This window comes from Scyliorhinus torazame, chromosome 5, assembly GCF_047496885.1.
Source record: "Scyliorhinus torazame isolate Kashiwa2021f chromosome 5, sScyTor2.1, whole genome shotgun sequence".
NCBI classification, from domain to species: Eukaryota; Metazoa; Chordata; class Chondrichthyes; order Carcharhiniformes; family Scyliorhinidae; genus Scyliorhinus; species Scyliorhinus torazame.
Genome location: NC_092711.1, coordinates 271,419,068 through 271,446,669, shown reverse-complemented (window position 1 = coordinate 271,446,669; position 27,602 = coordinate 271,419,068). Strand labels below are relative to the sequence as shown.

The 27,602-nt window shown below is 44.7% G+C and overlaps 1 protein-coding gene across 11 annotated transcripts in view; it reads right to left on the bottom strand.

Annotated features, from left to right (window-relative positions):
- LOC140421126 (phosphatidylinositol-binding clathrin assembly protein-like) overlaps positions 1-27,602 on the bottom strand; it is a 249,774-nt gene that overhangs the window by 33,571 nt on the left and 188,601 nt on the right. For 5 of the 11 annotated variants that reach the window (XM_072505539.1, XM_072505536.1, XM_072505540.1 and 2 more), the window contains 4 exons: positions 11,929-12,012; positions 11,075-11,140; positions 7,907-8,017; positions 3,779-3,916 (listed from right to left, as the gene is read on the bottom strand). In XM_072505539.1, the coding sequence (XP_072361640.1) occupies positions 3,779-3,916; positions 7,907-8,017; positions 11,075-11,140; positions 11,929-12,012 (399 nt within the window). The remainder of the gene's footprint in view (positions 1-3,778; positions 3,917-7,906; positions 8,018-11,074; positions 11,141-11,928; positions 12,013-27,602) is intronic. The other 6 variants (XM_072505541.1, XM_072505542.1, XM_072505545.1 and 3 more) reach the window with 4 other exon arrangements.

Here is a 27,602-nt window from a genome sequence, read left to right as displayed (position 1 = left end):
GGCCCTTTGAGTCTGCACCGGCTCTTGGAAAGAGCACCCTACCCAAACTCAACACCTTCACCCAACACCAAGGGCAATTTGGACATTAAGGGCAATTTATCATTGGCCAATTCACCTAACCTGCACATCTTTGGATTGTGGGAGGAAACCGGAGCACCCGGAGGAAACCCACGCAGACACGGGGAGGACGTGCAGACTCCGCACAGTCAGTGACCCAAGCCGGAATCGAACCTGGGACCCTGGAGCTGTGAAGCAATTGTGCTATCCACAATGCTACCGTGCTGCCCTTGAGAACAAATAAATCTACACTATATCATTTAACCGTAATCCATGTACCTATCCAATAGCTGCTTGAAGGTCCCTAATGTTTCCGACTCAACTACTTCCACAGGCAGTGCATTCCATGCCCCCACTACTCTCTGGGTAAAGAACCTACCTCTGATATCCCTCCTATATCTTCCACCTTTCACCTTAAATTTATGTCCCCTTGTAATGGTTTGTTCCACCCGGGGAAAAAGTCTCTGACTGTCTACTCTATCTATTCCCCTGATCATCTTATAAACCTCTATCAAGTCGCCCCTCATCCTTCTCCGTTCTAATGAGAAAAGGCCTAGCACCCTCAACCTTTCCTCGTAAGACCTACTCTCCATTCCAGGCAACATCCTGGTAAATCTTCTTTGCACCTTTTCCAAAGCTTCCACATCCTTCCTAAAATGAGGCGACCAGAACTGTACACAGTACTCCAAATGTGGCCTTACCAAAGTTTTGTACAGCTGCATCATCACCTCACGGCTTTTAAATTCAATCCCTCTGTTAATGAACGCGAGCACACCATAGGCCTTCTTCACAGCTCTATCCACTTGAGTGGCAACTTTCAAAGATGTATGAACATAGACCCCAAGATCTCTCTGCTCCTCCACATTGCCAAGAACTCTACCGTTAACCCTGTATTCCGCATTCATATTTGTCCTTCCAAAATGGACAACCTCACACTTTTCAGGGTTAAACTCCATCTGCCACTTCTCAGCCCAGCTCTGCATCCTATCTATGTCTCTTTGCAGCCGACAACAGCCCTCCTTACTATCCACAACTCCACCAATCTTCGTATCATCTGCAAATTTACTGACCCACCCTTCAACTCCCTCATCCAAGTCATTAATGAAAATCACAAACAGCAGAGGACCCAGAACTGATCCCTGCGGTACGCCACTGGTAACTGGGATCCAGGCTGAATATTTGCCATCCACCACCACTCTCTGACTTCTATCGGTTAGCCAGTTCGTTATCCAACTGGCCAAATTTCCCACTATCCCATGCCTCCTTACTTTCTGCATAAGCCTACCATGGGGAACTTTATCAAATGCCTTACTAAAATCCATGTACACTACATCCACTGCTTTACCTTCATCCACATGCTTGGTCACCTCCTCAAAGAATTCAATAAGATTTGTAAGGCAAGACCTACCCCTCACAAATCCGTGCTGACTATCCCTAATCAAGCAGTGTCTTTCCAGATGCTCAGAAATCCTATCCTTCAGTACCCTTTCCATTACTTTGCCTACCACCGAAGTAAGACTAACTGGCCTGTAATTCCCAGGGTTATCCCTAGTCCCTTTTTTGAACAGGGGCACGACATTCGCCACTCTCCAATCCCCTGGTACCACCCCTGTTGACAGTGAGGACGAAAAGATCATTGCCAACGGCTCTGCAATTTCATCTCTTGCTTCCCATAGAATCCTTGGATATATCCCGTCAGGCCCGGGGGACTTGTCTATCCTCAAGTTTTTCAAAATGCCCAACACATCTTCCTTCCTAACAAGTATTTCCTCGAGCTTACCAATCTGTTTCACACTGTCCTCTCCAACAATATTGCCCCTCTCATTTGTAAATACAGAAGAAAAGTACTCGTTCAAGACCTCTCCTATCTCTTCAGACTCAATACACAATCTCCCGCTACTGTCCTTGATCGGACCTACCCTCGCTCTAGTCATTCTCATATTTCTCACATATGTGTAAAAGGCCTTGGGGTTTTCCTTAATCCTACCCGCCAAAGATTGTTCATGCCCTCTCTTAGCTCTCCTAATCCCTTTCTTCAGTTCCCTCCTAGCTATCTTGTATCCCTCCAATGCCCTGTCTGAACCTTGTTTCCTCAGCCTTACATAAGTCACCTTTTTCCTCTTAACAAGACATTCAACCTCTCTTGTCAACCATGGTTCCCTCACTCGACCATCTCTTCCCTGCCTGACAGGGACATACATATCAAGGACACGTAGCACCTGTTCCTTGAACAAGTTCCACATTTCATTTGTGTCCTTCCCTGCCAGCCTATGTTCCCAACTTATGCACTTCAATTCTTGTCTGACAACATCGTATTTACCCTTCCCCCAATTGTAAACCTTGCCCTGTTGCACGTACCTATCCCTCTCCATTACTAAAGTGAAAGTCACAGAATTGTGGTCACTATCTCCAAAATGCTCCCCCACTAACAAATCTATCACTTGCCCTGGCTCATTACCCAGTACTAAATCCAATATTGCCCCTCCTCTGGTCGGACAATCTACATACTGCGTTAGAAAAGCTTCCTGGACACACTGCACAAACACCACCCCATCCAAACTATTTGATCTAAAGAGTTTCCACTCAATATTTGGGAAGTTAAAGTCGCCCATGACTACTACCCTATGACTTCTGCACCTTTCCAAAATCTGTTTCCCAATCTGTTCCTCCACATCTCTGCTACTATTGGGGGGCCTATAGAAAACTCCTAACAAGGTGACTGCTCCTTTCCTATTTCTGACTTCAACCCATACTACCTCAGTAGGCTGATACTCCTCGAACTGCCTTTCTGCAGCTGTTATACTATCTCTAATTAATAATGCCACCCCCCCACCTCTTTTACCACCCTCCCTAATCTTATTGAAACATCTATAACCAGGGACCTCCAACAACCATTTCTGCCCCTCTTTTATCCAAGTTTCCGTGATGGCCACCACATCGTAGTCCCAAGTACCGATCCATGCCTTAAGTTCACCCACCTTATTCCTGATGCTTCTTGCGTTGAAGTATACACACTTCAACCCCTCTCCATTGGGAAAATATAAACTGGATTAGTAAGGTTTCCCATCCTGCCCAATATCACCTTCAATGATCTTTATAGTTCCCGTTAGGTGGATTGGCCATGCTAAATTGCCCCTTAGTGTCCAGGGACATGCAGGTTAATTTACAGAGTTATGGGGCGAGGGAGTGAACCTAGGCAGAATGCTCTTTCGGAGGGTCGGTGCAGACTTGAGGGGCCAAATAGCCTCCTTCTGCGCTGTAGAAGGATTCTCGGAACCAAAGCAGAGCTGCAAACAGATTGCTGGGTGAGCTCTCAAATTCCACAGCAAAGGCTACTTTTAATTTTAACCGTTTACAATAAATGGCTAATAACTATTCAAAACACAGCAGAAGAACAGTTGCAATGCAGAAAAATGGATTTCTGATTGAGATGGGGCGGGGGGGGGGGGGGGGGCAACTGGATACAATTTCTAACCATCTCCAATATCTCTGTTGAGAAAATAAACTTCTGTGAGGCTTTTCACAGTTTTATGAACATTAATCAAATTAAGACTTCTAAACTCTTGGTTTTCAAATAATTATTCCTGTGGGTCCAGGTGCAATAGCCTAACAAGAGCAAGAATCACTGGATAATTAGCTTAGAAACAGAATTACACACAATCCCATCTATAGCCCTTCACAACTCTTCTCAAATAGCATAGTCTGGCTAGCTTGTACATACTGCCCACAAGATTGGCGAGGGATGAATCCAGGTCAGTTGCTAGTAGTTTTTTGTTTTGTTGGCTCACTGGTGTTGTTGTTTCATTTTTGGCAAGGAGAGTTGGCTGCGGCATCAGCATTTCACCTGGTTGATCAAAACCTTAGCAGGAAAGTAATGGTGTAACAAGGTTAAAGCAAAGTCCACATGTACAATCCTACAATGCATCTTTCTAAGTTCCAGATGCTTCCTGGATAATGTAATATATTCTAAACAATGACTCAACTGTTTCAATACCACTTCTACCTCAACCGTTTTCATTAATTTAACACAGTATGCTGTGAAAGCATAGGACCTACATGGACTCCAAAGGTTTTACTGAAAGCTCAGATTGCTACTCAAAACTGTTTTTCTATGCTAGGTACAGGAATTGGATTGGGCCAAGATAAAAAGCATTTTTGGTGGAGAAAATGAATAGAATACTAATATTTTCAATATTCAGCAAATTAATTATAATTTTCATGGATTGAAACTCTCAAACTATTATTCTATCAAGATGTAATTTGTGGGGATTTCCTCAATAAAAGGAATTTTATTTGTTCATGGGATGTCTACGGCGCTGGCATTTGCTGCCCATTCCTAATTGTCCTCGAGTACAATTAAGAGTCAACCATATTGCTGTGGGTCTGGGGTCACATGAAAGCCAGACCAAGCAAGGATGGGGATTTCCTTCCCTGAAGGACATTAATGAACGAAATGGGTTTTACAACAATTGAGGATGATACTTTCATGGTTACAATTACTGAGACTAGCTTTCAATTCCATTTAAAAAAAAATAATTAACTGAATTTTAATTCAACCAGCTGCTGTGGTGGGATGTGAAACCTTATCCGCAAAACATTAGCCTGGGTTTCTGGGTTACGAATCCAGTGATATTACCACTAAATGACCATTTATCCATGCATAAAGGCAAAATCAATGTATTAAAGTTGATTGTACTGTTCCATTCATCAGTGATGAAGAAAAATAATAAGCAACTTGCATATTTTCAGAGGTTGCCTTTCAAGAATTTCCAGGAGAGAATGCAACAAGCGACTCAAACTGTCAAAGTAATATATGTACAATAAATGATTCATTGTGCTATTCGGTATTGTATTTTGTGATTTTTTTTAATCATATAAATCTGATCAGTTGTTTAGCCTGTGTGAAGTGGGCTAATATCATGAATATTTTCGACCTTTGGGCAGATAGCAAATATACTGGACATACTACTCTCCAGCAGGCAATTTATTATAATTTAAATTACCTGGTACTGGAGCAAGCAAAACAAATGCAGGTTACATTCCATTAAAGACAGAAATAATCAAGTGGTCCACTTAAGAAAAAGGTGTTGCAAAATGGCCAGACCACATCAGTGTGCAACATTTCCTCATTCACTGATCATTTCTAGTGTTTTTTTCCTTCACTGTTAATCAGGTTATATATGAATTTGCAGGCACAGGTTTCTCTGCTAAAATATTAAACACCAGGTCAATTTTCCCTTGTTTAACCATGGTTGAAAATGGTCAAATGCTTATCTGTTTCAATTTCAAGTCAGAAAAATCTATCATTAAGTAATTGCTACAGATGCAAAATAATCAAAACCAACATTATGTACGGTTTAGTAGATTAATTGATCTTGCATGGTATTGCTCTAAACAAGTTGAATATATAGGAAGTACATGCATGTTAGGAGGTAATTTACGAATGCAAGGTGATAAGTGTGCAATGAACACTTTAATTTCTGTTAAACAAATTGGTGTTTTGTTTTTGACTTTTTGCCCCCTCTTAACCTCTTCTACCATATTCATGTCCTTTTCATTTTGTCCTGTTGCCTTAATACTTCCTGTGCTGATCATCAATGAGACTATCTCAAACTCTTCTTACATCCTTTAACACCCAACATCCTACACCTATTCTCCTTCAATCCCAATTCTCTCAGCAATTGCAGATAGACAAAAACACCTTGCACCTTGCACAAGTTTTTGCAAAACCATTTTCATACTTCCAACCTCAAAGCATTTGGTCCTTACTTCTCCGGCTTGATTCAGGAATGTTGCACAAGACAGTCACTGAAATAATTTAGTGCAGTTAAGTGTGTATGGAGCGGCAATCCAATGCTGATTGCCACTCCGAAGAAGTTATGGACCCATATGATACCAAACCTCAACTAGTCAATAAAATCCACCGTACCCATTCAGCAAGATGACATCAGCCCAAAGAGGTAGCATGTAAAGCCAGAAGAAAGTTGAATCAGTGTCAGAGCTCCATACAGCAAATTAGGGGAGCATTCATTAGGCAATAAAACTCCAAAGATTAAAAAAAGCCATTTTCACATTCTCCAGATAGCATTGTCCATTAATAGTGGAAGTATACATTTACACTGTAACCTAATCAATCAGAACACTGGAAAGAAAATGACCAAATCCCCCCGCCCCCCCCCCCCCCAATTCACAACCTGCCACTCACAATGCTGCAAAAGCCCTGGACCAACTGGATCGATGCCAGGCCATGGGGCCAAGCTAGGAAGGTGACTGGTGGCTTCAAACATTGCTGTATTTCTGCTCCTGCCTCCCTGTTGTACAGGCTCCTTACTTTAGCCTGAGCACTATGAATCACAGGCACTGGCAACTAGACTGGGGCAGGGGAACTGGTTAGTTTCCTGATTATAGCGGTTTGCATGTTGCAGGAAGGGGGGGGGGGGGTGAGTAAGGGGAGAAGAGGGGCTTATTGAAAAGAACAGATTGCCCTGCCCATGTAGGGAGAGGGACTGTTACTGCATAGGTGTTAAAATGGGGTCTCGTTGGAAAATAGTTCGGGAAATACTGGTGACGAGGGTATGGATTAAGTAAGAACTTGAGATACCTCAAGTCTCTTCAAATGTATACTTATGAATGCATTGGAATTTATAAGCCTTATGGGCGGCATGGCAGCATAGTGGTTAGCGCTGTTGCTTCACAGCGCCAGGGACCCGGGTTCGATTCCCGGCTTGGATCACAGTCTGTACGGAGTCTGCACGTTCAACCAGTGTCTGCGTGGGTTTCCTCCGGGTGCTCCGGCTTCCTCCCACAAGTCTCGAAAGACGTGCTTGTTAGGTGAATTGGACATTCTGAATTCCCCCTCAGTGTACCTGAACAGGTGCCGGAGTATGGCGACTAGGGGATTTTGACAGTAACTTCATTGCAGTGTTAATGTAAGCGTACTTGTGACACAAATAGAGATTATTATTAAATAACGTTTATAAGGCATGTTATTGCTTAACTGTTGACTATGTTCAATTTTATTCTGGACACTTGCACATTAATACATCAGCCGTTTTGCACATTTTTGTGTCTCATCAATCACTTCGGCAAGTTTTGTGTCAGTCACACATTTATATCGGTTCAAACACTTATGTTTAGGCATTCTAACGTTAGCCTATAATCCAGAAAATTCAGAAACCCAGAAATGCCTTGATCCCAAGCTTTCCAGACTGGAGAACTTACAATGTATCAAATCTCAGTTCATAGTGTGTGTGGAGTGGAGCAAAAAATATTTTGCAAAAAAACAAAATAAAAAATACATGAGCTAGGTGAAAACTGCTGGAATTGGTCCCTGCACTTGAATAGATGGTCTCTAGATGCACCCAATACGAAATCTTGAGCCCACTATCATCAGGCCAGACAGCTGCAACACAACAGGTGACCCTAACAACTTTGCCACTGAAGAGGAAAAATGGGTGCTATAGTCAAACATCTAGGCTCAAGTCCCTTTAGAACAAATTGATTGCTTCCGAGGGAGAATGTCCTGACTTTCTTTGAATAGATGTACAATCTATTCTTGTATTCAGCAAATTAGCCTGAAAAAGCTTGTTTATAATGTTGCATTGAAAGACAACATCTGTGACATTTCATTCCCTTTTGCATTCCCTTCTGTTCTACACGCAAGTATCAGCTATTCAAAGACAGGCCAGTTTGCCGTAAAATAATGCAGGATATCTTGACAGGGCTGAAAGGTTTGGCTGTAATATTTTGTGGCTGTGCTAGAGTACAGCTTTACTACATGATCTTGCTTCAATTTGCTATATAATGAAGGATTTGGGCAAGTAATGCAAAATTAGCACTATGCATTTACCGCTTGCATTCTTGGCATCATTGAGGCCCGATTTGGATCCAAACACGGAGTCAAAGTCCACATTCAGTGTTGATGGAGCCATCATCTGTTGGGCTGGTTGAGGAGCAAATTCTGGAACAAGAATTTAACATCGGTCATTATCAAGAATAAAACAAAGAAACAAATACTGGAAGGCACACACAGGAGGTGCGCAGAGAGAGAGAGAGAGAGAGAGAGAGAGAAAAAGAGCGAAAGAAAGAGCAAAAGAACGCGAATGAGCGCGAGAATGACCAAGCGAGAGATCGCGACCGAGAGAGAGCGACCGAGAGAGCAACCGAGAACGAGAGCAACCGAGAACGAGAGAGAGCGACCGAGAGAGAGAGGGCGACCGAGAAAAAGGAGAGATAGACCGAGAGCGAGAGAGAGACCGACTGACATTACATAGTGCCTAACTGCACTTTGAAGATGCCCAAAATACTTTAAAACAAATTGATTACTTCAGAGGGAGAATTTCCTGACTTTTTGAATAGATGTACAATCTATTTTTGTATTCAGCAAATTAGCATGTTGTATCCAAAGACAACATCTGTGACATTGCATTCCCTTTTGCACTCCTTTCTGTACTACATTTAAGTATCAGTCAAAATGGCTGAGTGCAACATGAACACACAACCCTAATTTATTGAGGAATTCAATAAATTTTATTTCTAAAAGAAATGTCACTATTGCTATATTATTTTCCTAAATAATCCTAGAAACACAGGTAATTCCGTCAATGTACGGTCGTCTACCAGTTATGTCCACAGATGGTTTCAAATATTTCAAAACAGATGTAAACGTGAGACCTTCAGTTTAATGCTACTATTGCAAATCTGTCACAGTTGAACTTGACCAACTGGAGGAATATTCAGTAATGGTAACATAAAAGAGCAAAGGTATTTTAGATCACCAGAAAAACGTTCTGATGAAAGATCCTTGGCCTGAACATTTACTCTCTTGCACTCTCCATGATGCTGCTTGACCTTCTATTTCCTGTATTCTCTTTTTATTTCTTAGTAAGAAAAGCTTAAAGGTTACATGCAGCCGAGAAATCACAACCGAGCTACTTCTGGAAGACACGGCAGCACATTGGTTTGCACTGTTGCTTCACAGCCCCAGGGACCCGGGTTCGATTCCCGGCTTGGCTCACTGTCTGTGAAGAGTCTACACGTTCTCCCCGTGTCAGCGTGGGTTTCCTCCGGGAGCTCCGGTTTCCTCCCACAAGTCTCGAAAGACGTGCTTGTTGGTGAATTGGACATTCTGAATTCTTTCTCAGTGTACCCGAACAGATGCCGTGTGGCGACTAGGGGATTTTCACAGTAACTTCATTGCAGTGTTAATGTAAGCCTACTTGTGACACTAAAAGATTATTATTAAGATAGGTTTCTGCAGTCATTGATTTATGGCCAATTTTCAACAACCAAATCTGATCAAAAGTGAACCTGTTCAATTCAGTAATCTGTACTTAAGTTACTTCGGAGTTTCTCAAACTGGGATCTGCAGGACCCTGTGGGGGTGTGGGGGAGGGCTGCAATGTAGAGCCTTTCCAGAGGCATGTGTTCGCAGAATAAGATTCAGAGATTTGAGAGGAAGGGACTTTTAAAAATAATAGGGTGTATCAAGAAAATCAACTCACCATGCTTTTATCTGTAAACCTTAAGTGAAGGACCACAGGAAGTGGCCCAGAGTAAGCAAATGAGCAGTGGCCTGAGGCAGATTTAGTGCAAGTGTAGTCACCATATATGGAGAGGTGAGTGTACATGCAAGAAGGTGACAATGGCCGGAATATTTACTTTGTAAATAACTGTTGCTTCTGGCCTCTATGAAGGGGTGATCGGCCAAAAGGGTCACATGACCCAAAAAACCCAATCAGGGTTCACTCTAGCAAGTGTGGGTTTTTGCCTCAGATCGATTCCAAACACTGACTGGCAGCCATGAAGCTTCAAGAGTCTACGGTAGTATATTGTAAATAAAAGTTTGTTGTTTCATACCTAGCTGGTGAGCCAAAGTTATTGCAATAACCATCTGGCTGTCTTCTGATTTTGCTGACACCAAACACTGGGACAGAATTCACTGAGCTGGTATCAGCATGGTAGAGATTGATTATTACATTTAACAGTTACTATGTCTATCAAATATTTCTATTGATATTTTATAATTTAAATAGATAATCTGTGATGGCTAATCCATTTGAAAAAGGATCCTTCAACAAAAAGGTTTGAGAACCAGCGTTACATTATAAACACACAAACGTCTAAAGTCTAGTTACCTTACGTCAGCTACGTTGAACTTCCCTTTACAATTTAATGATGATTCCTGTAACTTTTTTCTCCTGATTTGTGTACTTTTGACAACATACCAACTGCAGTCAGCCTGCTCTCAGGTCCTGCATATATTGTTCAAGTCAATACTAAGATGTGTAACAACAAGTAAAATGCAAATCAGAGGCAGCTGTTTATAAACGGTTAGTCAGTTTTGTCAGATTGTATCTTTAGGTACTGCATTAATTTCTGGTCATTGAGACAGAGGAACTGGAGGCATTCAAAAAGTGAACGCATAGACATAATTAAGATTGCAAAAGGAGCAGAAAAAGGGAATTATGAATATTATTTGAAATTAAACTGCAAGTGCAGACAGGATGACACACGCTCAAATTAGAAGGTAGATTTATGACTGATCAGTAAATTTTTCAGAGTAGCCAAAGTACGGAATGACAACTAGGAGCAATGGAAGTGAAATCCCTAGAATCTGATGCTAAGTGGGGGAACTTCAGGATATTTCTGGATTGATAGATGAATCACGAAAGGTCAAATGGCTGTCCTCATTCAATCATTCATCTTGTCTTGATAGGATGAAACTTTTCTATCCACTGAAAGAACTGCATAGGAAAAAAAAAAAGAGCGGGAAAGATGGGGTCTGCATGGATGAGAGATAATGCAAGTGAGCATCTTTAACAGCGAGATAGAGACTGCACAAGGAGGAAAGAGAGAAAATTAGTCCAGAGCACAAGCAAGCAAGAGTACAACGCAAATGCACGAGTGGAAAAACAATGGAGGTTGAGTATGGGAGAAGTAGGAAGCAAACGTATAAACAAGTGCAAGGCAGAAATTAAGAGGCAGAAACCACACTTCTCATCATGAAGCAACTCACCAAGAAATGGATCATGGGTAGATTTAACTTCAGGAACAGAAGCAGGTCCTTTTGAGGTGAAAGAATCTGATGCAGAAAAAAAAGGGGAGTTCAGATATGAAACTTGGCATAATCCCAACGTGTAGAATACTGCCATTTCCATCCATCAGCTTCCATATTCACATTGACAATTCAATAAATGCACTGGTTATGACTGAATTTTCATGTACGAGGGACCTGGATGCATAAGTTAGTTTATCTCTACAGTTAATCAAATAAATGTCATCTGCCCATTTAAGGAATACGGTCACCTAATCACGTCTAGCAAAAATTCACACCCTTTATACACAGTTATTTGTTTAAAAGTCTAGTCATTATGATCTGACACAATTGCAGACCATTAGAAATACCAGTAGGGGGTGACACGGTGGTGCAGTGGTTAGCACTGCTGCCTCAAAGCGCTGAGGAACTGGGTTCGATCCCGGCTCTGGGTCACTGTCCGTGTGGAGTTTGCACATTTTCCCAGTGCCTGCGTGGGTCTCACCCCCACAACCCAAAAGATGTGCAGGGTAGGTGGATTGGCCACACTAAATTGCCTCTTAATTGGAAAAAAGAATTGCCTACTCTAAATGTATTTTTAAAGAAAAGATAACAGAAGGTTTTTTTAAAAACTAAACTCATTCTGTGAAATAACTGGCAATTAAAATTTAATTTGAGAGAATAGTACAAGGCATTAAAATAGAAAACTCCAGGTTGCAGTGGAGATGAAATAGATGGGCTAAATTTATGGCTACGTTCTGTGCTATTTCTATAACTAACTGTTGACAATCTAAACTAGATGCCAATGCACTACAATGATTATGCATTTTATATACCTGCAGCAAAGACGTCTACCTCAGGAAAATGTTCAACTTTTGTAGATAAAGCAGGACTTGGTTCAGGAAAAGAGTTGAATACATCTAGAAAAGAGTTACAGAAATTATGTGTAGTACTAAAATTTCTTCCATTTCACTACCCCATTAACCGGATAGTGTGTTTTTATAGATATAAATGTGACTACGTGAAGCATGTTACACTTTTTTCATACAATTTTTCTACAAACTATATTTTAAACCATTTTTCATTTGGTGTTCACAGACTTTTTTTTTTTAAAATGGAAAAAAACATAACAGTTCTGACCAATATGGTTTTTGGTATGTTATGAGGATATTTGAAAACAGATTTGTTCCTGAAATATTGCAGTCCTTTTATTTAAAAAAAAGCAATAGTCACAATTTCACATGTCACCAGCTGAAGCTTTGAAGTGTTCAAATCTTAATTTATGCAGATTAGAAAACAAGTGTAAACTTCAGTGCTACATTTGCAGTGACCGATATTTAGACATTTAAAACCAAAAAGGAATTGGAGGAACAGGTCAAAATGATTTGTTGCAGTATAAAATCCTGCAATTTTCATCTTATTTTTATTTTCCTAGATTTCCTCATAGTCAGCCATGTTTTTAAAGCATTGTATACTGACTCTACCCAGCAATTGAAGAAGTTGGCTTTAAGATTCGGCAATTCTCAAGTCTAATCCCAGGAAACCTGGCACCGGTGGATGGGAAAACACCACCCTCAGCGTCTTACTGGTCACGAGTACTCGCAATTGAGCCATTCTTCTACTGAAGGATAACCTCAAATTAAGTTTGGTTAAATATCTTTATTTTATGGTTAGACCCGATAACACTCTACCATCTTGAAAAATTATTTTTATATTAAGGATGAAACCAGATAAAACCTAGAAACATCAAATTTGTTGCTGCTTTAACACACACAGCCACTTTCGCAGTTTGCCTCATGGTGTTAGTCAAATTCTGTCTGCACTGAAAGCTTCAGGGAGGTGTCATAGTGCATCTGGATTAAACAAAGTCACTGCGAGGGGGCAAAAGATGCTGAGGATGTGCAAATCATATTTGCACGGGCAGCACGGTAGCATTGTGGATAGCACAATTGCTTCACAGCTCCAGGGTCACAGGTTTGATTCCGGCTTGGGTCACTGTCTGTGCAAAGTCTGCACATCCTCCAGTGTGTGCGTGGGTTTCCTCCGGGTGCTCCGGCTTCCTCCCACAGTCAAGATGTGCAGGTTAGGCGGATTGTCCATGCTAAATTGCCCTTAGTGTCCAAAATTGCCCTTAGTGTTGGGTGGGGTTACTGGGTTATGGGGCTAGGGTGGAGGTGTGGACCTTGGGTGGGGTGCTCTTTCCAAGAGCCGGTGCAGACTCGATGGGCCGAATGGCCTCCTTCTGCACTGTAAATTCTATGATATCAGCTTCATTATAATTAGAGAAGACATTTTAAGTGTTTCCATCATTTAATTGACTCCTTGAAAAATTGCTCTGATCATACCCAAAGGTTTTGAATTCTGAACATTGTTACAATTACTTTACTTTATGTCTATTCTGAGCACATTTTCTTGCATCGGAGTTTGCACTTGATTCAGAAGTTCAAAAATCAGGCGGTAACAGGGACTTGTTAATTCAAAATGCACCAATGATATACAAATTTTAATATTACATTATTCAAACTGGAATGCTTAACACAGCAACCTTGAATTAAAAATGAATGGTTATGCAAAATACAGTTCTCCCTCACTTTCCTTCACTGAAGCAAACATTTAAAAAAACATTTTTTTAAATTTTTTTTTAATATTGATTTTCATTTGTATTTACAACAAAACCGAAAACACAGGAAACCTAAACAGAAATTGTTGATCGAGACAACAAAGGTGTAACTTATTAGTTGCCGTGGCAGCATCAATGCCTGCCCCCCCCCCCCCCCCCCCCCCAAGGTCACAAACAGGTCCTCAAAGAGGTTGGTGAATTGCCTCCATATATTGTGGAAGCTTTCTTCCGTTCCACTGGTGCCAAATTTTATTTTCTCCAATTTAAGGAATTCCTCCAGGTTTGACAGCCAGTCTGTAGCCTTGGGTGGTGCTGCTGCTGATCTCCAGCCAAGCAGGAGTCCTGGCAGACAATCAGGATGGCAAAGGCTAGGGCGTCTTGCCCCTCTCATTGTAAAGAATTCTGGCTGTTCCGACACCCTGAAGGCCGCCACCAGCGGACATGACTCCATTCTCATTCCCACAACCCTGGATTATGGCTTCAAAAAAGGTGGACGAGTTTGGGGCAGGACCAGAACATGTGGGTGTGGTTGGCTGGGCCTCCCTGGCACTGTTCACATTTATCCTCCACCGCTCATGCGTATTCTGGTCAGGTGTGCCTTGTGCACTACCTTTACTTTAGCTGCGTTAGGCTCAGCCCTGCGCATGAGGAGGTGGAGTTCGCCCTCTGCAGTGCTTCAACACTGAGTCTCCCCCTCCCCCACCCCATCTCTATGCCTAGCTCTTCCTCTCACCTTTCCGGTGGCTAGTCCAGCAGGGCCCTTACCTCCTCTAACATTTGTCTGTACATGTTGGCACAGTTACGGTCTCCTAATTCTCAGATGCTAGCAGTCTGTTCAGTCGAATGTCTCTGGGTAGCTTGGGGAAGTGTGCAGTCTCCTTGCGGAGGAAGTTCTTTAGTTAGAGGTAACGGAGCTCGTTCCCTTTCGGGAGCTGAAACTTTTGTTAGTTCCCCAAGGATCACCACTCTTTTGCAAAGAGTATTTTCTCTTTGGTTTCAGATTCCAGCATTCGCAGTCATTTGCTTTTATCACTATTCTACCGTCTGTGTACATGCCCCTTACCGTCAGTATCTCTTTGTTCTGTCTCCATGTTTCGAAGGAGGGATCTATTGTTGCCGGGATGAATATATATATATTTTTTTAGATGAGAGCCATAGTGGGCATTGCACCAAGATTGAAATGGTGCCGGAGCCAGTTCCAGGTCCTTAGCGTGGCCACCGCCGGGTTTTCAAGTGTTCATCTGGGGGAAATGGGAGTGGGGTCGTGGGCAGTGCTCGGATGGCTGTCCCCACACAGGACTCCTTCATCGCATCCATTCCGCCGCCGGCTCTCACCTAACCCCGTACCCTTTCTGCATTTGCTGCCCAGTGGTAGAACAGGATGTTCGGCAGAGCCATGTCCCCCATATTCCTCCTTCTTTGTAAGTCGCTTTTACAGATTCTGCCCCCCCCCCCACCGGACAAACACCATAATTAGTTAATCTACCTTGGTGCAGAAGATCTGGAGGGATCGGAATAGGTAGAGGAATCTTGGCAGCACATTAATTTTTATTGTCTGCACACTTCCCACCAGGGAAAGCAGGAGTGAGTCCTACCTCCACAAGTCTCTCTTTACATCTTCCACTAGACCGGACAGGTTCCACTTATGGATCAGTGTCCAGGACTTCCGGTGATGGGGCATGTAACAACCACTCGCACTCTAGGTGGGTCCCACGCAGGTCTTTTTTGCCCTTTGAGGAATCTTCGAGCTCTAAACCGACAGCACAGCAGAACAAGTGGAGTTTGATCGGGGGATGTCGAGAAAAGGCGGAGGAGGGAAATCTCACACACCGAGCCCGACTAAAGATTTGGCAAAGATGGCAGGGGAAACCGCCGCGCCCATCACCTTGGATATGATGGCAGAGGTGATGGCAAAATAACTTGAGAAGTTCGGTGGGGATATGGACAAGCGATTTAAGAGGCATGTAAAAGAAATGATGATGGACCACTCTGAGCCAAGGTCATTGGTTTGGAGGATGGGAGGTATGGCGAAGGCGTTAACTGCATTTATGGAGAAAACGGGGTGGTGGGGGACAGATCCTGGAGGTTCGGGCAGCTGGCGGAGAAAGAGCTTTTGTTTTTCTCCTCAGTACATAATTGTTCCACAGGAATTACTACTTTTTAGTGAGCCAAGCGCTGTTGGCAGGGGTGAAGAAATCGGAGTACTCAGCAGTGGTCATTTCTGACCAAGCCCTACATTGGGTGGACCTGGAGTTGAAGGTAGTCCGGGAGCGGCGGTTAGATGTAGGCCTGCTAGCGGATCTGGGGTTGTGTGTCAGAATCTGAAGGGCTATCCTCGATTATATCTTGAACAATGATAATGGGGAGGTCTCACCCTCAATACTATGGGAGGCACTGATGGTAGTAATCAGAGGAGTAATTATATCTTTTAAGGCACATATTGATGCGGAGACAAGGAGGGTGGGAAAAACTGGTGGAAATCATAGAGGTAGATCACAGATATGTGAGCAGTCCATCCCCAGAACTACTGCGGATAGGAACAAACTGCAAATGCAGTTCAATTTGATCTCCACAGATGGGGTAGTGCGACAGTGGAGACAAGCTAAAGTGGCAATTTATGAGCACGGAGAGAAGGCAAGTCGGTTCCTGGCATATCAACTGAGGAAACGGGAGGCTGAAAGATTGGCAAGGTTAGAGTATGGGATGGGGGGCGGTTTTGGCTCAGGAAGTGAATGGGGCATTTAGAGTCTTTTACGGGGAGTTATACAAGTCCAAACCGCCTCGGGATGAGAGCGGTATGGTGGAATTTGTTTGGTAGTTGGAGTTTCCCAGGGTGGGGGAAGCAGTTACAGGAGGAACTAGATGCTCCGTTGGAGTTGGAGATCATCAAGGAGGCGCTGGTGTTATACAGTCGGCGAAGGCACGAGGGCCCAATGGTTCTCAGTGGGATTTTATTTTAAAATTTGTAGATCAGCCAGGCCCTCTGTTGTTGGAGATGTTCAGAGATTCCTTGGAGAGAGGTACCTTACCACAGTGACTAGGGGTGGCGTTGATTTCTCTGCTCCTGAAGGATAAAGACCCCACAGACTATGGGTCATATCGTCTGATCTGCCTGTTAAATGTGGACGCGAAGCTTCTGGCTAAGGTGTTGGCGTTAAGACTGGAGCCTCGTCTCCCGGAGGTGGTGGGAAAAGACCAATAGGATTTGTAAAGGGGCAGAGGTTGACAGCAAAGGTGAGACGGTTGTTGAATATGGTTCTTATCAGGGCAGCACGGTGGCGCAGTGGGTTTGCCCTGCAGCCTCACGTCGCCGAGGTCCCAGGTTTGATCCTGGCTCTGGGTCACTGTCTGTGTGGAGTTTGCACATTCTCCCCGTGTTTGCGTGGGTTTCGCCCCCACAACCCAAAAATGTGCAGGGTAGGTGGATTGGCTATGCTAAATTGCCCCTTAATTGGAAAAAATGAACTGGGTACTCTAAATTTCTTTTTTTAAAAAAGAATATGGTTCTTATCCCTGGGGAGGGTCTGGTTCTGGAGATTATTGTTTCGCTTGTTGTGGAGAAGGTATTCTACCGGGTAGAGTGAGACTACCTGTTCGGATACTAAAGAGATTTGGTTTTGGACCGGGCTTTGTAGCATGGGTTGTATGCGGCCCCATTTGCCAGTGTTTGCACTAACAAAGTGACTTCTGAGCCCGTTTGTCTATACCAGTGTACCAGGCAGGGATGTCCGCTGTCCCCTTTGTTATTTGCATTGGCAATAGAGCCACTAGCCATGGCGCTGAGGACTTCGAAAGCTTGGAAAGGAATAGCTAGAGGAGGGGTGGGGCATAGGGTCTCGCTATACACCGAAGATTTGCTATTATATATGTCAAGGATCAGGAGGTCACAGTTAGAAACATTATGGAGATCTTGCAGCGGCTTAGGGTCTTTTCTGGCTATAAGCTAAATATAGGAAAGAGCGAGTACTTTGTGGCTGGGCCACATGGGTGGAGGTGTACACACACACATACACAGAGGGCAGCACGCTAGCACTGTTGCTCCAGAGCCCCAGGGTCCCAGGTTCAATTCCCGGCTTGGGTCACTGTGTGTGGAGTCTGCACGTTCTCCCCATGTCTGCGTGGGTTTCCTCTGGGTGCTCCAGTTTTCTTCCACAAGTCCCGAAAGATGCGCTGATATGGAATTTGGACATTCTGAATACTCCCTCTGTGTATCCGAACAGGTGCTGGAATGTGGCGACTAGATGATTTTTACAGTAACTTCATTGTAGTGTTAATGTAAGCCAATTGTGACAATAAAGATCGTAATTAGAGGGGAACTTAGGGGGTTACCATTCCTGTTAGCAGGAATTAATTTTCGGTATCTGGGGGTCCAAATACCAAGGGACTCTGCATCTAGGGAAATTATGACTTCTGGGGCGGGATTCTCCCAACGGGAGTCTAAGTGCCGACACCGGAGTAAAAACCGGAGTGTTTTAGTCAAGCGTCGGCGCCCGTTCCCAGACCCCTATTCTCCCCCCTCTGTGGGGCTAGCAGGGGCGTCGCGCGATTTACGGGGGCGGGGCCTCAGCACAGCGTCAGAGACCCGGCGCCGCATAGAAGACGTGGCGCCTTGGGTCCCGCGCATGCGCAGTTGGGCCGGCACCAACTAGCGCATGCGCGGTGGCTGTCATCCCCCAGGCCGGCCCGCACAAACATGACGGATGGATCCAAGCTCGCCGGCGGAAGAAAGGAGGCCCGCTGACAGAGAGGCCGGCCCGCCGATCAGTTGGTCCTGATTGCATACCAGGCCATTCCGGAGTCTCTCTCCCCCCCCCCCCCACCCCAAGCCTTCGCGACGAGTACCCACCGGCAGCAACCAGGTGTGGACAGCCCCGGCGGGACTTGGCCGTTTACGCGCTGCCGTCTGGGCCGGAGAATCGCCGCGCTGGTTTCGGCAGGGGGTGGGGGGGGGAGAAAGAGAATCGCGTGCGGGGGTCGAGGCGATATTCGCGCTGGTTTCGGGGGGGGGGGGGGAATCGCGTGCGGGGGTCGGGGCGATATTCGCGCGGCACCCCGGCGATTCTCCCACCCGGCCGGGGAGGGGGGGTAATACTGCCCCTGGTGTCTCCTCCCTGGGTAGGGTCATAATCACGCTCAGCAGGCATCTGATTGTCTGATGCTCGCCATTAGCTGTCTGCCCTTGACAAATCCTGTCTGATCCTCCGCGACTACCTCTGGCAAGCAACTCTCCAGTCACCACGCCAGAGCCTTCACCAGGATTTTGGGGTCACTGTTCAAGAGTGAGATGGGTTTGTATGATCTGCATTCCGTTGGGTCTTTGCGTTTTTTTGGGATCACGATATCGAGGCCTGTGCCAACATGGGCAGCAGGACCCCTCTCGACAGCGAATCATTGAATGTCTCCCACAGGTGCGGGGCTAGTGCTGCCGCAACCTTTCTTTACGTCCACCGGGAATCCGTCCGGACCTGGGGCCTTCCCTGGCTGCATGATGCTCTCCATGACCTCCCCCAGTCCTAGTGGTACTTCCAGGCTGTTTTTCTTCCTCCCCCTGGTATGTCCAGCTCATCGAGAAACTGTTTCATCTTCAAGTTCCCCTCTGGTACAGTCCCTAGAGATCACAAAGGCCTCGCTGATCTTATTTGGTGCTGTGAAGCCTGCCGTTCACACCCCTCACCTGTGCCATCTCCCTCATGACTGCCTGCTTTCTCTGCTGGTGCGCCAGTAGGCAGCTGGCTTTGTCTCCATGCTCATAAAAGGTCTGTCTGATGAAGCTGGTTCAAAGAACAAAGAACAAAGAAATGTACAGCACAGGAACAGGCCCTTTAGCCCTCCAAGCCCGTGCCGACCATGCTGCCCGACTAAACTACAATCTTCTACACTTCCTGGGTCCGTATCCCTCTATTCCCATCCTATTCATGTATTTGTCAAGATGCCCCTTAAATGTCACTATCGTCCCTGCTTCCACCACCTCCTCCGGTAGCGAGTTCCAGGCACCCACTACCCTCTGCGTAAGAAACTTGCCTCGTACATCTACTCTAAACCTTGCCCCTCTCACCTTAAACCTATGCCCCCTAGTAATTGACCCCTCTACCCTGGGGAAAAGCCTCTGACTATCCACTCTGTCTATGCCCCTCATAATTTTGTATACCTCTATCAGGTCGCCCCTCAACCTCCGTCGTTCCAGTGAGAACAAACCGAGTTTATTCAACCGCTCCTCATAGCTAATGCCCTTCATACCAGGCAACATTCTGGTAAATCTCTTCTGCACCCTCTCTAAAGCCTCCACATCCTTCTGGTAGTGTGGCGACCAGAATTGAACACTATACTCCAAGTGTGGCCTAACTAAGGTTTTATACAGCTGCTTTCCCAGTGGATAGGTCAAATTCCTCTCCACCAGCAGCTCCAAGGTCAGGGCCATGGAGTACCATCGATCCACTTCCAACATGGAGTCGATCAGTCAATGCCTAGCCGCCTTTCGTTCCTGTCCTTGGGAGTTCTGTATGCTATTATTTCCCCCCCTATCACTGCCTTCAGTATCTCCCAGAATGGGGAAGGTGAGACCTCCCCATTCTGGTTGCAGATTACCTACTCGTCGATGGTTGTGACATTATTTTCGCAAAACGCCTCGTCGGCGAGGATTGCTGTGTCCAGCCTCCATGGGGGCACTGGGCCCAGCCAATCTCCAGCCTCACGTCCAAATAGCGTCGTGTGTGGTCAAAGATAATTACTTCTCCCTCGGATTGATCTTCCACGTGTCCACCCACCCAATCTGCTCCATAAAAAGGTGTTTAATTCTTTTGCTATCCCATATTTTTCCCCTGATCTGGGGCTGGCCCTGTCATTTTTGGTTCCTGTACACAGTTAAGTCTCCCTCCCATGATGAGCTGGTAGGAGTTGAAGTCAGGGATCTCTACCATTGCATTTTTAATGACGTTGGCATTGTCCCAGTCAGGGGCGTATATGTTTACAAGAACCACCGATGTCCCTTCCAGGATCGTGCTAACAATCACGTATCGTCCCCCTGGGTCCGTCACGGAGTTTGTTGTTGTAAAGGCTGTCCTTTTGTTGACCCCCATCGTCCTTGTGCCAAAGCCTGCCTGGTATGTCCATTCCACTCAGCTTTTCCTTACCCTCAGTCGGCCCTACTTCCTCAGGTGTGTCTCTTAAAGGAAGATTATGTTGACCCTCAAGAGACTTTTTAGATTCTGGATCTTCGGGCCATTAAGTCCCCTCACGTTCCAGGTGACTATTCCGATTGGGAATTTCTGTCCCCCACCTCGTGGATGTGCCCCTACACGCCACGGTTTCCCTTTGTTCATGGGTCATCCAATATGGCCGCCATCGCCTTCCTCTTTCCAGCCGTCTCCATGTGCGACCTGTTGTAACCAGCATTCTACTCCCCTTCTCATCCAGAGTTCATCTGCCTTAGCAATCCCCTCTTCCTTTTCACTATTACCCTACTGCCTCTCCCCCCCCCTCTCTTCCCCTGCCCCATTGCTCAACCCGGATTGCTATTTTGGACCCCCCTCCCCCCCCACGTCCCTTTCGGTCAGGCGCTCCCTCCCCTTGGGAGATGCACCTTAGTCCCTTTCCCTCTTTTTATTCTTATTCCCATACACTAGTCTGCTCACCAGTGTGATGGCTCCCCTCTTGGGAGCAGCCCCCTAAATCGTGTCGGTTAAAGGAACTGGTTTGCTTCTTCCGACACGTTAAGAGTTCTTTGTTGTTGAACGTGACCAATAGTCTCGCCGGGTACAACATGCCAAATTGTGTGATGTTCTTTGCTTTCTGGATAAGGATGACTTTGATGTGTAGTGTTCAACAAAGAACATCAAGCTATATTGATTAACAAAGCTAATTTATTAACACTACTTCTAACTAGGTTTGATCATCTTGCTAAGATACAAAGATAGCTAAATAAGCTAAACTATAATTCTATCTACAGGTCGCCTAAACACACGACGACTCTATCCCTCCAATCACCTACTCCCAGGATCAAGGGCATCATGTGATCTACGTGACTGCTCTTCATCACCATCTGGTGGTTAGATCCATTTATATAAAATTGTTAACCCTTCATTTACCGTACAATATCCATATCGTCACAAACCGCACCTTACTTTTAAATATTGCCGCTTTGGTCTCGTTAAACTCTGCCCCATGCATGGCCAGGTCGGCTCCAATGTCTTGGTAGATCCGGATTCTGTGCCCTTCCCACATACATGACCGTATGCTCCTCGCCCAATTAAGGACCAGTTGTTTGTCCTAAAATCTATGCAGTTTCGCGATGATCGCCCGTGGTGCTTCCTGATTTGGGCTTTTTCCAGAGTGACCTGTGGGCCCGGTCAACTTCAGGGGTTTGACAAAGTCTTCCTCTTCTACCAGTTTCATGAACATCCATCCAACATATTCTGTCTAATTTCTGCCCTCTGCGCCTTCTGGTAGCCCGACAACTCTCAGATACTGGCGATCAGGCTTTCCCCATGATCGCATTCTGCGTTGTTACCAACCTTGCTACTTTGGCTTCGAGCGAGGAGATCTGCTCGCTCTGGCCAGTGGCCGCTTTCCCCACCACCGTCGCTTCCTGGGTCTCAGTCTCTGCTCCATTCTGTCTGTTGCCTCTTTTATGGGGGCCATTGCGATTTCTATTGCCGACCTCATGGCCGACACAAGGTCCTCTCTTATTGAGTCTGTTTCTGGAGCTCTATCGAGAGAAGCCTCATCAACGGGTGGGCCGGAGTTGTGTTGGTAACCCTGGTGGGTCCCCATGCTCCGCTGTTTCACCCTTTGTGTCCTCTCGTTCTGAAGTTGGGGTCTTCCTTTCCCGATTTTTGTTGTTTTTTCGGCTGGTTCAATGGCATTTCGGTCAGTTGAGTGTTAGTTAGGAGTGAGGCTGGGAGGGGTGGGAATTTAGTGGTATTTTGTATCTGTTTGACGGGTTAAAAGGGCCTAGTAAGAAGTTCCCAAGAGAGCCACCGGAAGTCCACTCAAGCAAACTTAACACCAAACGTGAGACATTCAAGTTTTGGTAGGTGGAAAGAGGTAAATTGAGGCATAGAAGAAAACCCAAAACCGAAACATTGGTTGTTCTACATACTGGATGACCTTCTGGGGAGCCACTAAGTGTGCGCACAGACATGGAAACACACTGTTGTTGAATATCGGCACTTTTGGTCAAGTTTTTAACCGGTTTCTTGCACTGGTACTCATTCTACAAAAGTGCAATTGTACTTGAGCATAGAGTAGACACATCGGCATAAGTCTCCAATTTAATTTTGGACTGTTTTAATTCAGCTTTGAAATTACTTTCAAACAACTGATAGAAGCTTCTCAGTAGATTTCAAAACTGATCAGACGATTTTTTTAATGCTCAAACATGGCAAATCCTTAGATGAAATAAAGGTGGTATTTCTCGAGAAAGTTGAAAGATCCGCTGGATTTGGCCAAGCAGATTCAGAGTTAGATTTAATGGCCCTTTCCTCAGTGTTTTAAAAAAATATATATACTTATTAAATTTTTTTCACACAATTTTTCTCCCTTACAAACAATAACCCCCCCCCCTCGTAACAAAAAAAAAAAAGAGAAATCGCACAGAGCAAGATATATACATGGCAAAATGATATATTTACACAGCTTTCTACACTGGCCCTCTCCCGTACGTGCCAGTTTCCCCAACCCTTCATGTTATCTCTTGCTCATCCACCCCCCCAGGCAGCTTCCCCCCCCCCCCCCCCCAAGGTTGCTGCTGCTGGTGACCGACCTTCCTCTAAAGATAGTCTAGGAACGGTTGCCACCGCCTGTAGAACCCCTGCGCAGACCCTCTCAAGGCGAACTTAATCCTCTCCAACTTTATGAACCCAGCCATATCATTTATCCAGGCCTCCAGGCTGGGGGGCTTCGCCTCCTTCCACATTAGCAAGATCCTTCGCCGGGCTACTAGGGACGCAAAGGCCAGAATGCCGGCCTCTTTCGCCTCCTGCATCCCGGTTCGTCCACTACTCCAAATATTGCTAGCCCCCAGCTTGGCTTGACCCGGACTTTCACCACCTGAGATATTGCTCTCGCCACTCCTCTCCAGAACCCCTCCAGTGCCGGGCATGACCAAAACATATGGACATGGTTTGCCGGGCTCCTTTCCTCAGTGTTAAAAATACATATTCAGAAATGACACACCCATCACCAAGCTTAACTAAATACCAAAGTGAATTTGTGTCATTCTCATGCATAAATGCAGAACTTGTCACAGTAGCTGCCTTGAAATGACAAAGTCTTCCTCAAATGTTAAGAGAACAGTACAAATTTCTTTAGGTAAATACTAAATTGGATTACTTTCACTCTCCCTGTGCAATATGGCTCATTATACTCCATCATATGCAACAGAACCCACTGCAAACTGCTCAGCTTCACCACAAACTACTTAATTAGTTGTCCTTCCTCCTCATGTACGCTAAAATGAGAGAAACTCAAGACTTCTTTTTAAAGTTTGAGAAACAAAAATGCTGCTGCCTCCTCTGACTGTCACTGGATCTCGATTTCCCTCTGGTTTCCAGCTAACTGGGCCCTCCTCAGTCCACTCCTTTTGTCCATTAAAACTTATAAACCATTCTATCGTTTTTCTCCCTACCCAACATCTGAAATGTAAATTTCATTCCTTCAGTTTCATGCTGTTCAGCATCACCATTCTCTAACTTTTGGCAGCACCCCATTTTTAAAGGTCATTCCTAACACTACTACTCTCCTCAAAAATTCTAGTTTAAATTTTACATGCAATTTACATTACAATTACCACCCGATTGTCAATCTTCCTTTTCTTGCTAAAGTAATGCAGTGAGTCATTGTTTTTGGAACATCCATCCACTCTTCATTTACATCCGAATTAAAGCACTAGGGTCACAATGGTCATCGTCACAAAGCCATCATGTGCCTTTCTTTCATTCTCAATTTCAGTAAGAAGTCTTACAACACCATGTTAAAGTTCAACAGGTTTGTTTCGGATCACTAGCTTTCGGACCACTGCTCCTTCCTCAGGTGAAGGAGGAAGGAGCAGTGCTCCGAAAGCTAGTGATTCGAAACAAACCTGTTGGACTTTAAACTGGTGTAAGACTTCTTACTGTGCTCACTCCAGTCCAACGCCGGCATCTCCACATCATTCTCAATTTCAACAGTGCTCAGTATTCCATTTGACTCTAATGTCACAACTCTGCAGGTGATCCCTGTAATATCACTGTCCTAAATAGAGAAGACCAAAGTCATTGTCATTGGTCCTCAACAGAAACTCAGTTTCATAATTTATCGTCTTGATTCCTCTCTTTGCTACTCCCTGAGACAGTTCACAGCCTTGGTGCTATGTCTAACTCAGAGGTGAGCTTTTGACCATAAATCTGCGCCATTACCAAGACTGCCTATTTACATCACCTATTTACACCCCTATTACATCACTTGACTCTGTCCCCATCTCAGCTCATCTATTACTGAATCCTTCATCCATGTCTTTGTTGTATCCAGACTTGACTATTCCAACACACTCCTGGCCATCCTCCAAAAATCCACCCTCTGTAAATGTGATTATCCTTAAAATTCTGCTGCTTACTTGTACCAAGTCCCGTTCCCATCAGGCCTGTGCTCGCTGGCCTACAGTGGTTCCTGGTCAAGCAATGCTTTGATTTTAAAATTCTGATTCTGGTTTTCAAATCCCTCCATGATCTCACCCCTCAGAGATATTTGTTCGTATCTAATTCTGGCCTCTAGAGAATTCCCAATTTTAATTATTTGCTTCACCAATGGTGATTGTGCCTTTAACAGACCGTAGGCTCTGGAATTACCTTCCTAAAGTTTTACACCTCTTTCCCTCTTCAAGACACTCCTTAAAACCTACCTCTTTCACAAAGCTTCTGGTTTTCTGCTGTGTGCACATTGGTGTCAAATTTTGTTTTACAATCCTCATGAAAAGCACTCAAGGTGTTTTATTCCATTAAAGGCATTATATAAATACAAGATGTTGCCATCCTCTCTTGATTCTGCTCAATACTTCTTGTATTGCAGACACGGATTTCCAAAGGCTTCTCACCCTTTGCTCCCCACAGTCATTTCTGATGTACCAAAGGGGTGCATCCTTGGCCCTCTTCACTTCTGGATTCCCAAGTGATATTCCTCCAAAGTCAAATGTCTGGTTGGTAACACCCAATACGACCATACAGACTCTTTCATTGATCCAACACTTATTGCTATACTTTTGAATGGATAATCCAACATCAAGACCAAGAATAACTCAACATTTTCTTCAGCTTCACCCTAATGAAACAGTAGCTAGCTTCCAGACTAACCTTCACGGGCACCTAACCCAGCTAATACTTCCAACTCAAGTCAGGAGATGTAGAGATGTATTACTGGACTCAGGTTAGCTGTTTCATGCACATCAGTTTGTTATCAGATGTTTTTTCCATATCTACAATGATGCCTGCCTTGATCACTAATTTTCTTTTAAACCTTAATGCTTAATCTGTTAGAGGTTCAAATTCTTAAATGCTACCTTAACTAGCCTCTCTCTCTCTCAACCCTACTCAAAGTTTCAATTCATCAAACTGTCCTCAATTTTCCCTTTCCTCTCTTAACTGTCCCCAATTTTCCCTTTCCTCTCTTAGCAGGCAGTTTATTTTCCTTTATTTAAAACACTTGAACATCAGCCAGCACGTGAAGAACTTGACAAAATGTAAACTAGCTCTTTAAAGTAAGAAAATAATATGTAATAGCTTGGATTTTGCAAACAGCGGTGAATGAATGGCATGTTTACAGTTGCCCACAGACTTTGTGAGCCCGGCAGGGGCTTCCTGCAGGACCAACAGGGGATCTGTGGTATAAGCGAACAGGACAAGCAACTACATGTCTCTTCAACCAGATTAAAGATGCTTTACTTAGGTACGTACTATCTAAACTAGAAAGTGTAAGTTAGAATATTTAATACATTTTAAAATCATGTGTAGAAAAAGAGAATGAAAGAAAGATAGAATTCAGAGAGAGGGATCGAACCCGGGACCTCGGCGTCGTGAGGCAGCAGCACTAACCACCACGCTGCCCTCCTCACCATTATTCCTATCACAACTGTTTTCGTTACAGTTATCATCTCTGCATGAGATTAAAAACAGAAGATATTTAATCCAGTCTAAGAAGAGACTCTAGCACAAATATATCTTTTACACAGAAACACATGTCTTTATTCTGGGTTCAATGCTTATAATGTTTAGGGATTACAGAGGCAAGTAGATGCAACTGAAACATTCTATCTTGGGTGGTTGAAACAATCCTTTAATGAGCAAAGTGTGCGCTCAGGCTGTGGTCTCAAGGTTGGTGATTCACCGTGCCTCTTCAGCATCTATGTCTGGTAATGGTTATGATGCTGAAGGGGACGGGTGGTGAAGAGCTGCCATAGGATCAGGTGCTGTTGTACCTCTGCAACTCCACAATATGACCCTGTTGCAAGCTGCCCACAGCCAGACAGGAGTCATATTTTCACAGATGCAATGTGAGGATGTCAGGAGTGTCCTCACTGCAACTCGCATCATCAGCCTTCACAAACCTTGCTCACAAGCATGCCTACCTTGTCTGACCAGTGTGATGGGCACTTTGGCATCCATGCCTTCAAGAACTTCCATCACCTTCATCCCCTTTGAAGTCCCCCTCATCTGAGATGTGCAGCTTTCCCATCCCCTCCTCAGCCAGGTCCGCCCACACCCCATTGCAGTGCCAGGCTGTCCAGCAAACTACGATGATGCTTGGCACCCTCCGTGGACTTCACTGCAGTGCTTTACCACACTTATCGCCACCGGAATCTTATTTTTAAGATGCCAATTGTGCGCTCTACCAAAGTCTGGGTACCGGCAAGAGCCTTGTAAT